Source organism: Acanthaster planci, linkage group LG02 (genome assembly GCF_054643075.1).
Source record: "Acanthaster planci isolate LZ-2023a linkage group LG02, COTS_SCS, whole genome shotgun sequence".
Classification (NCBI taxonomy): domain Eukaryota; kingdom Metazoa; phylum Echinodermata; class Asteroidea; order Valvatida; family Acanthasteridae; genus Acanthaster; species Acanthaster planci.
In genome coordinates, this window is record NC_141778.1 from 16729252 (window position 1) to 16744063 (window position 14812).

The 14812-nt window shown below is 40.5% G+C and overlaps 1 protein-coding gene across 1 annotated transcript; it reads left to right on the plus strand.

Annotated features, from left to right (window-relative positions):
* Positions 1-9933: 9933 nt before the first annotated feature.
* LOC147799947 (uncharacterized) lies at positions 9934-14202 on the plus strand. The gene is made up of 2 exons (XM_087133314.1): positions 9934-11053; positions 12177-14202. The coding sequence occupies exons 1-2, from the start codon at positions 10274-10276 to the stop codon at positions 12720-12722; spliced, it is 1326 nt and encodes a 441-aa protein (XP_086989440.1). The 5' UTR covers positions 9934-10273; the 3' UTR covers positions 12723-14202.
* The last annotated feature ends 610 nt before the right edge of the window (positions 14203-14812 follow it).

Sequence of the window (14812 nt, forward strand, 5' to 3'; positions counted from 1 at the left end):
ACTCCCAGACCCACGCATAGTTAAACTACAAAAGCAACAAAGAGACTATATAAAGAAAGAATGGGTCTGGCCAGAGTGGCCAAGACCACTCTAACACTCCCAAACCCACGCATAGTTAAACTACAAAAGCAACAAAGAGACTATATAAAGAAAGAATGGGTCTGGCCAGAGTGGCAAAGACCACTCTAGCACTCCCAGACCCAAGCCTAGTCAAACTACAAAAGCAACAAAAAGACTATATAAAGAAAGAATGGGTCTGGCCAGAGTGGCCAAGACCACTCTAACACTCCCAGACCCACGCATAGTTAAACTAGAAAAGCAACAAAGAGACTATATAAAGAAAGAATAGGTGTGGCCAGAGTGGCCAAGACCACTCTAACACTCCCAGACCCACGCATAGTTAAAGTACATTCATACATTAGAAAAGCAACCCTGGATGAGAGTTATTTCCATTATAGTATTCTGCACACTTGCATGGTCTAGCTTTGTTAATCAAATATGCAAACTTGTCACAGTGCCGATTTCAGTAACCTCAACATCTGTCTAGTTTGTTCACTCATCTGTGTCAATAACATCACAAGCTGTATGACATTGCAAAGAGGACATTCTGCCCTTTCTTGAGATAGATTTCTCTTTCCAATATATAAAGTAGTTTTGCCATTACAGTAATTTTTATCTAGGTATATTTTTATGTGGACACCGTGTATATCCATTTGTATCGATCTTGTCATGCTTGTAGCTAATCTACAGTGTTCATTACGCGTACGACGTGTGGCAGTGCAGGGTCACTCAACTGTGCTGATACTTAAACATCACTATGGCACGGACCTCTGTATTTATGAGAACTTTCTTCGCTGCTTTTCTCCTAATGTCAGCATTTTGCATGGGATAGTACGCACGGGATATCCAGTCCAACATCCCATTTCAACGCCCAGCGCCCCGCCCTCAGTTCAGCCCAAGTCCCGACAACCGTCCGATGGCTGCCACTAAGAGTGGTCACTGTACCGATCTGAATTTCACAAAAGGCAAATTCTGACGCTGACGATCCGCATGGCAGCTATTCCCAAACTTGTGACTCTCCTATACTGTGTGCTGCTGCGATCTGCTGCCTTGTTCGGGTCTCCAAGGTATGGCCCCCTCAGTTTAATACTGGACGCAGAAATGGAGAGGGACCATCAACTCTCAGCTAAGCTCCGTAGGTGCGAGCAAGCCTTCGGCCCACATTTCAAAATATACCAGTTACGAAATTGGACAGTGGGGTATCCCCCCAAGTCCAGTCCCTTTACACACTCTAGCCTATTTTAATTTATTACATCCCCCTAGATGTCTGAAAACAATTCCTGAAATACTAGTATACCAATGACTAACACAAAGGCGGGGGGGGAGTGTCTGTCCCACAGTTTGCATCATGTTTTATCACCTCGTACGAGCCATTACCAGCAGACGCGGCTACGATCTTTCACAGCTCACTGAATCAGGTCCATGGGGTATTGTCGGCAACTCCAGAGCAGCTTCTTCACGGATATGTACGTCAGCGCGTCAGTCATTGTCCGGGTCGATACGGATAACATGTTCGCGCCCAGATGGTTTTGGCTGCTGGTGGCTCCCAGTCTGGGAAACGCTTCCTGCATTTTCTCATTTCATTTCATTTATTTACCTGCAGGATTAAAACACAGAAAATTTACACAGTATACAAATTTGAAAGATGCATAATATACACTCAAAATGTATATTTAGTTAAGAATCTACACACACTCAAAACAATACAGTTACAGACAAACTTAGAAACAACATCACAAGCAACAATACCACACCCACAAAGACACAAAACACAAAGAACACCCCTGCAAGATTGCAAAAAAAACTTAATCACTATCGAGTTGCTTTCCTGGTGCTACAGAAAGACCCAATAAAAAACAAACAAAAACCAAAAAGGACAGCAGACAGAAAAACAGGAAATGAACAAACACAACATATCATATCACCAAGAAAACAAAACCACAACGAACAAGCAAACAAACAGACAAACCAACAAACGAACAACCATTTGAGGGTTTAGCTAGATGCAAGCTCCAAGTATACGTACGGTGTTTTGTTCTGTTGTTATTTTTACCATCTTTCCAACTACCTGATCCTAAACCTAGGCCCTTCTTATTACCCTACTTGGACAGAAGGCTATCGTAACCTATCACCCACCATCTTAAAATGAATAGCTAACATAATCAACTAGCAAAAATAGGTTTGGACTTGCAATTTTTATCAACAATGTATTCAGTCATGCATGGACGAAGTGAGGGGCAATAAAGATATCAATGGAAAGCCGAGAAGTTGCTTTTAATTTGTCAACCACATGTAATTTATCAACTTAAATAACCTTGGTGTATTAACTCCCTGAAGTTGGATTACCTTTTTTATTGACACTGTATATAGGGATACAACGGAGTCAGTAACAAAAACATTGACTGTGAAGTTGGCCACCATGTATAGTGATAAGCCTCCCAGCAGATGGCAGCCTTGTGAACCGTGCAGTCTGGACTGTGAATCAATTCCGGCCCCTTGGCATGAGGCCACGCGAAACGAACTTATAAAATACGTACATTTGACGGCGAATTACTATTCGGTAGTCTCTTAGTCAGGAGCTGTGTGTGCAGCTTGCTTGGATAACTGCATATTGGTTTGGTTTATTCATTTGTACACTCGTGACCAAAGGGCAAATTACAGTAACAAATTACAATACATTACATTAACGAATAAGTTACTAAAATGGTAACTAAAAAATGTAAACAGTTACAATCAATTTAGATTTCACATTAAGTTGATGAACATTGACAACGACAAAATTTCAAAAGTACACTTACGGAAATAAGTACATGTAAAATAAACAAAACACGAAAGACAAAAAATTAACGGCCTGCAAAAAATTACAATCTACCTGTTTAATAAATTAATAAAATATGGAATAGGGCTTTTTTAAAACCGAGTGGTCCTTGCATGCAATTTAGAAAAAGAATATGAGAATTTCGAAGACAGTGAGAATGAGTATCAAGTCTGGTAGGGGGAGGAGATCTCTAGTACGAGATGACTTAGGAAGCTTCTCAGCAAACCATGTTCCTCCCTCCGATAAAAAAGGTTCTCCAAGGCGCAGTCTTGCAAAGCATCACTATATGATGTAAATCCGCTACCGGGAATTGGTCGACATGCACGCCTTTGCAGCGTTTCTAACTGGCGTGACTGAAGAATGTCATACCATGTCAGCATATTCCAGTGGCGGGCGGATGCATCCTTTATAAACAGTTACAAGTTCCTGTGTTCTAACCAACCTTATTCAGCAACCGAAGAATGTATAATTTACGGTTATCCTTGACGGAGATCTCAGAAATATTTTTATCCCAGTGGAGATTATTCTGTATCCAGATACTGTGGATTTTAGCTTGATCAACATACTGAAGGGAGCAGACATTAATTTAAGAACAGTAGGAACAGGTGCATTTTGTTTGAAATATATTTGGAGGGCCTGACACTTGCTTCGATTTAAGTGAAGTATATCATACTCAGTCCATCGTTTGAATCGGTCAGAGCACAACGACGATTTTCTGCTAGTCTCAAGTCATCTACAAATTTCTAACAGTTGATATTACCAGGGACCTCATCTACAGCATCACTGATGATGCCCTGGAAGCCAATTGGTCCCAACTTGGTACCCTGTGCAGGAGGCCACCTGACAGAGTTTTGTACATGTATATTGACAAAGTTTGATGGTAACAGACACTGTTTGCGGTTCACAGTTGCTGAAATAAAATCACACAACCAAGGGACGATGGACCTGCGAACCCAAAAGCGGATGAACTTTTCTATCATCGGTTTTCGGTCCACCCTGTATCAACACAACCTTAGAAAAGTTAGACATTGTTAGTCTTACCAGCTCATTGACAGAGAAAATGGAGAAAACCGTAATCAAATAATGGGAAGTATTATGCCCTTAACATTGCCAACCGTGTGAAGTTCGATCTCCCATAAACGGCATGATCAAAAACCACATCCAACATTTCGTATTTTTTGAATAACGTTTCATTTTTTGTTGAATTAAGTTGAAAATCTTTGTAATCCTTAGCTCCTAATGTGCTTCAAGAATGCCAAGCCCCTTTAATTAACCTAACTGCTGTTGAAAGACCATTATTTCCAGGAATGCCATATGGCCTTGTGCAGTAAGTGGATCTCTTAGTTGACAGATAGACATGTGCCGCAAGATCGCGGCTGTTTGGGTTGAGACAGGTATTACTGTGCTTACACAGCACCAAATGAATTGAAGACAAAGAGGGGAGTTCATGGGACTGTTAGCAACAACAAAACAGCCGTACAGGTTCATAAGTGCACCGAGCTACAGACATGACCGGGAAATGACCTGGATGCTTTGTATCCGCGTGGAAACTTGATGTAACTTTGTGGGTCTGGCCGCTCGTAGGGGGGTTAATTGATATCTTCTAATACCCATTCTGCAATAAAACCCGCAACAACTTTTGCAAAGCAATCGGTCATTGAAATGGGACGCAATTAATCAACACAGGGAGGCTTAGATTTGGTACGAGCACAACCATGGCTTTCTTCCATTGTTGAGATATTACACCTTCACTGTAAGAAGAATTTAAAATGTTACAAAAAGGGGTACTAAACTCGTATGAAAACTCCTCGGTGATTTTAGGTGGAATGTCATCAGGGCCACACGATTTATCAGGCTTGACTTTTCTAAGATGCGTATAAATGTCCCAAGGAAAGAGTTAAGGTGGAATACTGGAAGCTGGGAAGGAACGCTTGCGATGTACTAAGTTCCAAAGATGGAATTTCAGAGGACACTTTAATGAAGGAATCATTAATAAAATCAGCAATATTGGTATAATCACAATCCCCGACATCAGGGAATGAGATGCGCTTCTCAGTTTTGTCTGATTACTAATTCGAAATAACGAATTACTAATTCGAAATAACGAATTACTAATTCGAAATAACGAATTACTAATTCGAAATAACGACTTACTAATTTGTTTAAACAAATTGGCAATTCCAAATAGCAAATTAATAATTAGTTTAAACAAATTGTTAATTCGAAATACGAAGTACTAATTCTTTTAAAGGAATTGCTAATTCGTAATAATGAATTACTAATTCGAAATAACGAATTACGCACTAATCCACAGAGCCCCTAGATGACGCTCTTTATTTCTCCACATCAAACAGGTCGCACGCGATTCTATGAGTGACCCGCGTTTGACCCCACAGTGAATGAGTAGTCATGAATATTCTCGTTGTACATGTACGTGCGGGAAATTTCATGTAAGATGACGATATTTCCAGTTAGTTAAGTAATGCTTAAAAGTGTTTTTAGGAAACATACGTAAGCAGAGGAATTTCTAGAAGGATTGTAGACTATAAAAGCGGGCTTTAGCAGGCCGGCAAGGACTGGACAGACACAAACACACCGCAAGAGAGATTTTGGAAGGCAATTCTGCCCTCATGCGGGCTGTGAGAAGTCTTTGATTTGTTAACTTCTACACCCTGGTGGTGGCGTGTCGTCTGTGGAGCGACACTTGTGAAAAAAAGTTCGTCCATACCAAGTGAAGTGCAGAACTGAGTCTTTTCCTGGAACTGAGACAGTTTGTGAACTGATTCCAGTTCCAGTTTGTGGGAGCATCAAGTTCTGTAGTACTTGCGACGGTCATCACGCACTCACCGTTCGTCCCGAGCCCGGTTAGTTTTATTTGATGTGGTCGTTGTCCCCCTGGCAGCTCATTTTTGCAGTGTTTTTCGCCATCCGTAGAGTCCAGCGTTCTTCACTGTAGTGCCTTGCTAAGTTCTCGCCCCTAAGAACAGGAAAAATAACGTGCAAAGATTTTAGAATTAGTAATGTTTTTTCATTCAGTTTCTTCTTAAAAAATCCAACTTGGAAAACTGGCTTTGAAAGATATTTGCTAGTACATGTATATCAATTTATAGAAAGTGAAAAATTACCTGACCTAAAAGAGAAATATTCTGCCAAAAATTGACCCAAAAATTGATTCCAAAAATCGAAAATACATTAAGAACAGTTCAATACGGCAGTCTCAAAAGCAAATGAATATTTACGGTTTGAAATTTTATGGTAGTCTGTGGGTAAAAACCAAAATAAAAACAGATCAAAATATTTGAACGTTTTAATAATTTATAAGGTAATAACCATAAGGCAATATTCTAATTTTACGAAAGATTCTAATATTTTATCTAACCTTTGCTGACAACAACTGCATGATGTCAACTCAACGAAATCTCAGTGGAACCCATTGACTGCAGGTATAGGTCAATCTTTGCAAGGTTGTACAATCTCGTTTTCAAGAAAGCACGGCGAGTGAAAACAAACATGCAATATTACTTGAGGAAGACAAAGGTAAAATTCCAAAATGAATGTTTCATGGGTGGTTTCAGCAAGGAATTATTGTTCAAAAAATTATCAGACTGATAGGACGGCCCAATGTAAAAACCCCATAGGAAGACCGCGCGAGGGCTCCGGAAGTTCGTTGCGTGACCTTCACTTTTCAGGCTCTATATTAGGATACTTTGTTGCCAAAATGTCCGAAGATTTTTGAAGATGAAATTCATGTTCATCTTGGTAAGGAGAGCCAGAAGGGCCGTATACATCACAAGCTGCGATGACAGAGACCGACCGTGAAAGTTGCGTTGGCTCCACACACATTCCAATTCATTAGGTACAGAAATTTCTTGCTTTGGTGTCAGATTTGATGTACTCCCCCTCCTCTCAAAAGACCGCGATTCTTGAAAAACAGTTGTTAGTCATTAATTGCCATCATATTTTTATGTAGATTTTGATAAAACGAAAACCCCAATATTAATTCATTTCGGTCAAATGATGAGCTCAGTTCATCCCGCTTATTGACCAACGACTTCGCATTGGTAAGGAGAAATGAGGACAAATAACTAGGATGATGATTTCTGGTTGGTCCCATGCTTTAATACCGGCGTTTGGGGGATTGGAGTTAAAACTCTGGGAAGACAATCTCGCACCGAGGCGTGGATCCGCAGCAAAATTGTTTCTGGTCCTTACAGATATATAAATAGCAAATTTCCTGTTCTTAGGTTTTCCTGCTCTACACCCACGACGAATATGCCTACGATGCCCCAAATCACAATTTCTGTCACTGGTTTCTGCAGATACAGGGTCGGCTTGCTTGGTATCTCTGAGCTGTATTTAGGCCTGACTCTACTGGTACTTCGATTACCATGTAGATACTCATAATTTGCACGTACCAAGATGGGATTGTTGACCGACATTAACATGATCTGTAGGTGGCAGAATAGACTGGGAGGATTGCAGTACTGTAGTTCCTTATAGTGGCGCTCTGGTTGATAGCGAGTCATCACTCACGGATCTGACTCCAACACTACTGACACATCAATCTCTTAACTAACTGGGATTCCGTATGAAAGACGTTGCCTCATGACTCAGGGTTCTTTGGCACGTCACTGAAGTAGTTAAATCCATAACAAGATCTGGGCCAAGAACAAACAATGAAACGTATCCATGTTTTGTCTGTTTATTCATCGGTATTCTAGGACGCCGGCAGTATCCATGGTTCCAATAGACGGTATTCGCTGCGTACAATATAATTTTGAAACCCTTAATGGGATGGTACCAGGTGATTTGGGGGGTCGGAATGAAATCGTAGAATATAGTTTGGTTCTTTGAATTGAACGTTTTCAAATAAATACACTACGTTAGCGAATACGACTGAAATTGGCGACGCCGCGAATACAGTTTATTCCACTGAGACTTAGGCCGTTTTCCAATACTCAACTTCGGCTCCGTCTTAGGCTTCAACTGTTTTTAACTAGCTGCCTTTGAAGTTGTAAGCGCAGTAATTAGTCTAATAGTGCAACCAAACATGAAATAAGATGCAAGAGAGCCAAGAATTACAGTAATCCAATGTAATTTAAACGCCTCAAGCCCACAATTGGGGATTGGTTTAGGAACGAAGCCTGAGGCGGAGACGAAGTTGAGTATTGGAAAACGGCCCTAATTGGTTCTGTATGGATCCAGATGATTTACGTCTGTACATAACACAGTTTTCCATGACAGGGTTTTCCACAGGGGTGAGGAGTAGCACAAAAAGAGACGTTACGAATGCCTGCTAAGCTAGCTGCCATACTGATTTCCAGTTTTTTGTGCAGGCAGCTAGGCCGATAAAACAGCGATAAGCACACGCGAAAAGGTATACATATAACGAGAGATAAAAATACATAGGCAGCCGCTAAAAGGGCACCTTCATATCGCTGCCACCGCCTTGAACAAAGGGTGGATTTAGTTGTTTATGAAAAAGTGAGGGGTTGATGCGAAGGGGTGGTTTAGTGTATAAAGCGCGCCACGCTCTCCTTTTGGGGGGTTCGAGGATTGCATCTCAAAAAATAAAATCCATGTTACCATTCCAACTATAATTTGGAGTGACACTGTCTAGACAAATCCGTGGACAGGTAGGCTGTATAAAGTTCATTGTTGCTTCAATGGCCATTTAATTTTAGTTGTTTAAATATACGCATGCGCAGTATGGTCAATAGAAGATGATTTTAGGCCTGTTTGTTTTATGTGGATCAGGAACGTGATTGGTGATTCGAAGTTGGTCCCATGACGCCAGAACTCGATTGATTGTTAGAGTGAACCAGCTTTTGGATCGCTGATCGAAAAACAAACACTTTTTAATACGTGTTTTGCCATTACCTGACGTATATATATTTATAAACACTGTATAATCAGTGCATGCTTGTCCAAGAACTTGCGGAAAGAAATTCACAAGTTTACTCTGGTGGGGCTCGAACCAACGAACTCCTGCTCACTATAGTGCAGACGTCTTAACCACTCGACCACCGAGCTTGCTGGGGTCGGCTGGCCGGTCCGAATCAGGTGTAGCAGCGGGTACTGCGAGCTATTTTCGACATGTATATTGCTTTGGGGAGATGTTCATTTTTATATTTTTTTATATTTTTATATATATACGGTGTAAATGAATACGTTGGGTAATGGCAAAACCCGTAATGACAATTAACATCTTCCCAACGCAATGTGCATCTTGAAATATGTTAATAGTCGACTTTTTGTTGCACTGTTGGAAATGAAAGGGAAAAAAGATCCCATTACATTGCGAATATGTCAGTCTCATCCAAGAGAATAAATAGGCCTACTTCATTGTTGGTAAAGATAAGGAAAAGACCTCACATTTTCCGGATTTTTAAAAAGCTTCCAAAGATCACAATAAAGGAATTTTTTTTAGTTTAGCTGCATGGTGAAAATTTTTAAAAATCGAAAATGTGTCTTTTATGCTCGGTGTTTCTCCCCTGATTTCCCCATTTAAATTAATTTGTTTTAGTGCCTCGCTCAGTTCAAACGTGCTATTACTTATAAATAACCCAAGAAATGTGGCGATGCAGGCGTTTTGAAAGTTTAAGGACAAAGAATGACACTGATTTTGTTTTCGATTTGCTGGGTATTATATTCATTGTTGTGATGAAGTAGTCCAAACTCAAGCCTAGTCTGGTTTAGGAAACACTGTACATTGTTTACCCCTTAAAATAGAAAAACCTCTGCCTTCCTCGTTTTTTATGTCTACCAAATACTATTTAGCTTTGGTTTGTGAAAGTGTTTTACTGAAAATAGATCCTGAATGCAATTATTGGACATGGTGAAATACACACGGAGTTCACCGTATACCGAGATAAAAATAATAAAAATGTCAGATGTGCATTGATACGCATGGTAGCCATATGGAGGGCACAGCACACTAAACCTAGAGGTAGGCCCTAAGTAGCGAAAACAAAGCAGATAGGATTGATTTAGGTACATTCCCTGTTTTCAAGAAGTATTTTCTTCAAGCAAAGGCATTTGGTATTCCGCACATTTACATGGTTGAGCCTTGTTAATCAAATATGCAAACTTGTCACAGTGCCGATTTCAGTAACCTTAACATCTGTCTAGTTTGTTCACTCATCTGTGTCAAAAACATGACAAGCTGTATACCAATGCAAAGAGGACATTCTGCCCTTTATAGAGATATCTTTCTCTTTCCCTACATAAAGTAGTTTTGCCATTACAGTAATTTTTATCTCGGTATATTTTTTGTGTGGACACCGTGCATATCCATTTGTATCGATTTTGTCATGCTCGTAGCTAATCAACAGTGTTAATTACGACGTGTACGAACTGGGTCATCGTCAACTCTGCTGATACTTAAACATCACTATGGCACGGACCTCTGTATTTATGAGATTTTTTTTCGCCGCTTTTCTCCTAATGTCAGCATTTTGCATGGGATGGTACGCACGGGAGTTACAGTCCAATATGCCTTCTCAACGTCCAGCATCCCGCCCTCGGTTCAGACCAAGTCCCCACAATCGTCCTATGGCTATCACTGGGAGTGGGCAGGGTGCCGATCTGAATTTCACTGAAGGCAAGACTCTGACACTGACGATCCGCATGGCAGCTATTCCCGAACTTGTCAATCTCCTTTATTGCGTACTGCTGCGATCTGCTGCCTTGTTCTGGTCTCCAAGGTATGGCCCCATCAGTTTAATACTGGACGCAGAGTCGGAGAGGGACCATCAACTGGCAGCTAAGCTCCGCAGGCACGAACAAGCATTCGGCATGCAGTTCGATATCTCGTACGAGCCATTACCAGCAAATGCAGATACGATCTTTCACAGCACGATGAGGTCCATGGGGTATTGCCGGCAACTCTGGAGCAGCTTCTTCACGGATATGTACGTCAGCGCTGACGTCGTTGCCTGGGTCGACACGGATAACATGTTTTTCACGCCTGTAACCCCTGAGAACATCTTCAATGGCGGTAGAATACGAGTTCTTGGGGTGCCTCTTGTCGGTAATGGATGGGAAAGAATCGTCAGTGACTCTGTAAAAACCGCAATCGGCAGGAAAACGATTGCACGCTTCCCCAACTTTCCAATCTACCTCTGGAGAGACACGATTACAAATTGCAGGAATCACATACTAAAAACCCTAAAAGTAAGATAAGATATTTCCCATCTCTTTGTTGTCTTTGTTGTTTTAATCCAAATGCAACTGTTACCTTTTGCAGGTTGGAAAAACTCTACAGAATGCTTCACGATGTTCACCAAACCTTAATACATCTCACTATGTAGATTTTGTGTGGATATTGCCGATAGCATATGCCCAGATAAATTACCTCCACGTCAACAAATCGTGAAATGGTTATCTCTCAAGTAGAGGATGTGGCTCAGAAGAACAATCTGATTGTAATAACCAGTTTGCGGTTATTTCAAGAAACAAGACCAGTAGGGTAAACATAAACATTTTGATGTGAAATGTTCTTTCTCATCATGTGTTTGTAAATTAACCACACGAAATGGCGAACTGTCCCAAGGCATTTTTAACTCCCATTCTGTGTGCAAGCCATTCAGAAATAGATCATGATTGTTTTAATAGCAGACATCTCTAACTTGCAAAGCAGCAAGTGAAAGACCTAATACTCTCTGCTAAGATGGGCGCTTTTGATTTGCTATCACGTGACATTTTGTGTGCTCTGGGCGTCAACCACTGGCACCTTAAATCTCTAATTGCAGGTTTCTGCCTCGAGACGCATGCGGCACCATGGAGGCAGGGAAATGCCAGCTAAAACTAACATACGGCATTATAGAATATCTGTTTCACGTACCAAAAAAATAGTTTTTTTTTTTAAATAAATGGCGTTAATCCAATGATGTGGCTTACTAAATAAATTTGATGGCGCTCTCCTTGCCCACTCTTGGTAGGCAATAGCGCGGCTCCATGACTGCATTTAGCAATCTGAGAAAAACACTTTCATTTGGTTTCCTACATTTTTGAGTGAAAACAAATGTGACGTTCGACTTGACTCGTGCCGTAGCTGCCATGCGTATGAAATTTAGTGTGTTTATAGAGAAGCTAATCAAACGCACCCTTCTCTGGTGAGCTACCAAGCCTAACAACTTTGACGTCCAGCTAGCTTGATAATTTGCTGTCACAGTTCATGGAAATTTTACACGCTGTTCACAGAAACTCACTTTATTACATTCATCAAAACCATGAAATGTAACGTAAAAGTTTGGAATTTCAGAAATTACACATTCCCCCCATTCCTTTCCTGCAGGTTTTTCGCTTCGAAGAGGCTTTCGTCAAAATCTACCGAACAGGCAAAATAATCTGCCCAAGTGACCTCATTTTGACCTACGCTTACTACTTCGAGCATGACCGCTACTCTTGGCACATAGATGTCGAAAAGAAATCCCTGGCAAAATACAACCAACGCTGGGTGCCTGCTGGATTCGAAATCAGTAGGTATTCGAACGAAACAGAACCCGGATTTCTGCAAGTCGCAACACACAAGATATACACTTCCATGTTTCGAGGTTTCTGTATCGCAAAGCGGTACGTGGGCACACTTCCTGCTAGCTGCAAGATGTATGAGAACACCACCGACTTCCATCTCTTCAGCGCACTTTCCAACCACCTCAAGACGTGGTGTGCTCCCGGTAATGCGCGGGCAAAGTGTACCCAACTTATTGATGCACACTATCAGAACTTCGCCAGGTATTACCGATCAGGAATGATGGACCTGGATCCTCAACGAGTGTATGCTGTAGAAGAAGCGGCGAAGAGGGAAAATATCTCGTGTCCTACAGTTTTTAGATTCTGATAAGCTATTTCTGGTCTTGCTAATTTGACGACTGGTTATTAGGTGAGAGGGAAAGGTTATGTCGTGAAGTAAAAGGGTAACTGCAATCAATTTGTTTCGATGAAACCTTCAAAATATACCGAAGGTGTGCCTCAGTTAAACAGATTTTCAACGTTCGTTTTACTCTTTCAAGGGATATTTTACTGCCTTTTTGGTTTTATACTTATATTTCCATATTCATTAGTGAATCCGTGATGTCATCCCAGGAAAAAACCTCAGTGCCACATACACCGGCTCATTCGTACATAGAAAGTCCTGCATTTTTGTACACTTCGTAAGACTAAATGTTCCCTTCTTTGCTAATCCAATGTTGTTTAGGTGCTTAGCAATAAGCAAGCATCTATCCCTTTCTCAGGAATTTCTCCAACAAGTAAATTCTGGATTACCAATTTGAGCATAAAAATCTAAACTGAACTTTATCTTAAGATGGATTTCAGAAATTCTACACGATGCATTTTCACTGCATGGTTTTAAACAAACATCGAAGAAGAGTACAAAGGTGCAGAAATTTCTGTCTAAGAAAAATACATTGCAGTACACTCTAACTTTACGAAGTCACAAAGGATTTCGCTTCTCAGTTAGATAATAGGGCTCAACCCAATCACTTTATGAAATCTTTCTCCCCTTTTCTTCCCAACAATAATTTTCTAAGGCATTTTTAAAACATGGTGCAGGTACAACGCATGAACTTGAACATTGGTAGGCAGAGCAATCCTGTGATTCCAAGTGATTGGCCTATATATTCATTATTTGTTATGTATGTCGCAATTAATAGCAGCGCTGGCTCAACTGAGGAAATTGTGTTTTAGTAATAGTTTCATGCTGGGACACAGGGCATACATGTTACGTGCGCCGACAGCGTAATTTTTTTCCTAGGGAGGTTAGGGGCAATTATCATTATGGGCGTAGTTAACTGCAAGATAGATCAATTTAGTGGAAACTTAGAAAGTGTTAAGGTTAAGTGCTAAGGTAAATGTCGGGCTTTACTTTCCTATTATAACAACATCCCCCAAGTAACTAATTCCCCATCAAGAAAAAATTACTACGATCTTATAGACTCGAACTCTCGGCTTATAGGTTCTAAGTATAACGCTCTTTAATGACAGAGCTACCATGCAAGTCGACCAGAAAAGCAGTTTTGTTGTGTCTTATACTTAAAAGGTTGTGTACTCTGTTTTGATAATTGCCCCCTAACCTAGACGAAAAACGCATGCGGAACGATCAAGATAAGATCATTTCATTATAATTACCCTAACTGAGCAAAGTAAATTATGCGCGCCGGCGTGCGATTTTGTTCCCGTAAGTGCCGAGTCCAAATATATGAATTAATTATTTATGAAGTCTACTGCTGAACTGAACTCCAATGACCCAGCATACACATACCGCCTGTGCGCAGAGTATGTACATGTACTGTAAATGTACATGTGTATGTACATGTACGTGTGCATGTACATGTAGGCCCTACATGTACATGTACATGTACATGTACATGTACAGTATGTACATGTAATAAAGATATCAATGGAAAGCCGAGAAGTTGCTTGTATTTGGTCAACCACACGTAACTTCTCAACTTTGGAGGTTCAAAAGTTGTTCAAAAGAAAGTCAGTTGAAACGTCGTTGTAAAATGCATTTTCTACCTTTCCGCTTTTCTGCTACCAAATAATAAGCAGATGTAACGATAAGTCGAAATGTATTTTTAGATTTTCCAGCTTTCCCGCTGCATGAAAATCAAATTTTATTTCTTTACCCCATACTATTTGTTCAAAAATGGACATTGCGCTTTTTGCCTTTTTTTACCAGCAGAAAGCCGATTGAACATTGTCAACAAAACTGTTCTTCCGCTTTTTTACTTTCCGGTAGGGCAGATTGAACATTTTTCACGGTGGTCTAAAAGTAACCATCTGTGTTTTTGCTCCCCGCCAAGTCACTAAGCCCTCAAAAGGTGGTCTGTTGCAAGTGCTACACTTATGAGAAAAAGAAAACTCCCATTCCTACAATTTCGTATTAATCGTTTCCACCTTGCCTTTTATTATTTATTTATTTATTTA

What these genes read in the sequence shown, in the direction of transcription:
- LOC147799947 (XM_087133314.1), top strand. Translation starts at nt 10,274, where the DNA reads ATGGCACGGACCTCTGTATTTATGAGATTTTTTTTCGCCGCTTTTCTC. An exon ending in ACATACTAAAAACCCTAAAA is followed by an intron (nt 11,054 to 12,176) that starts GTAAGATAAGAT and finishes CCTTTCCTGCAG; the next exon opens with GTTTTTCGCTTCGAAGAGGC.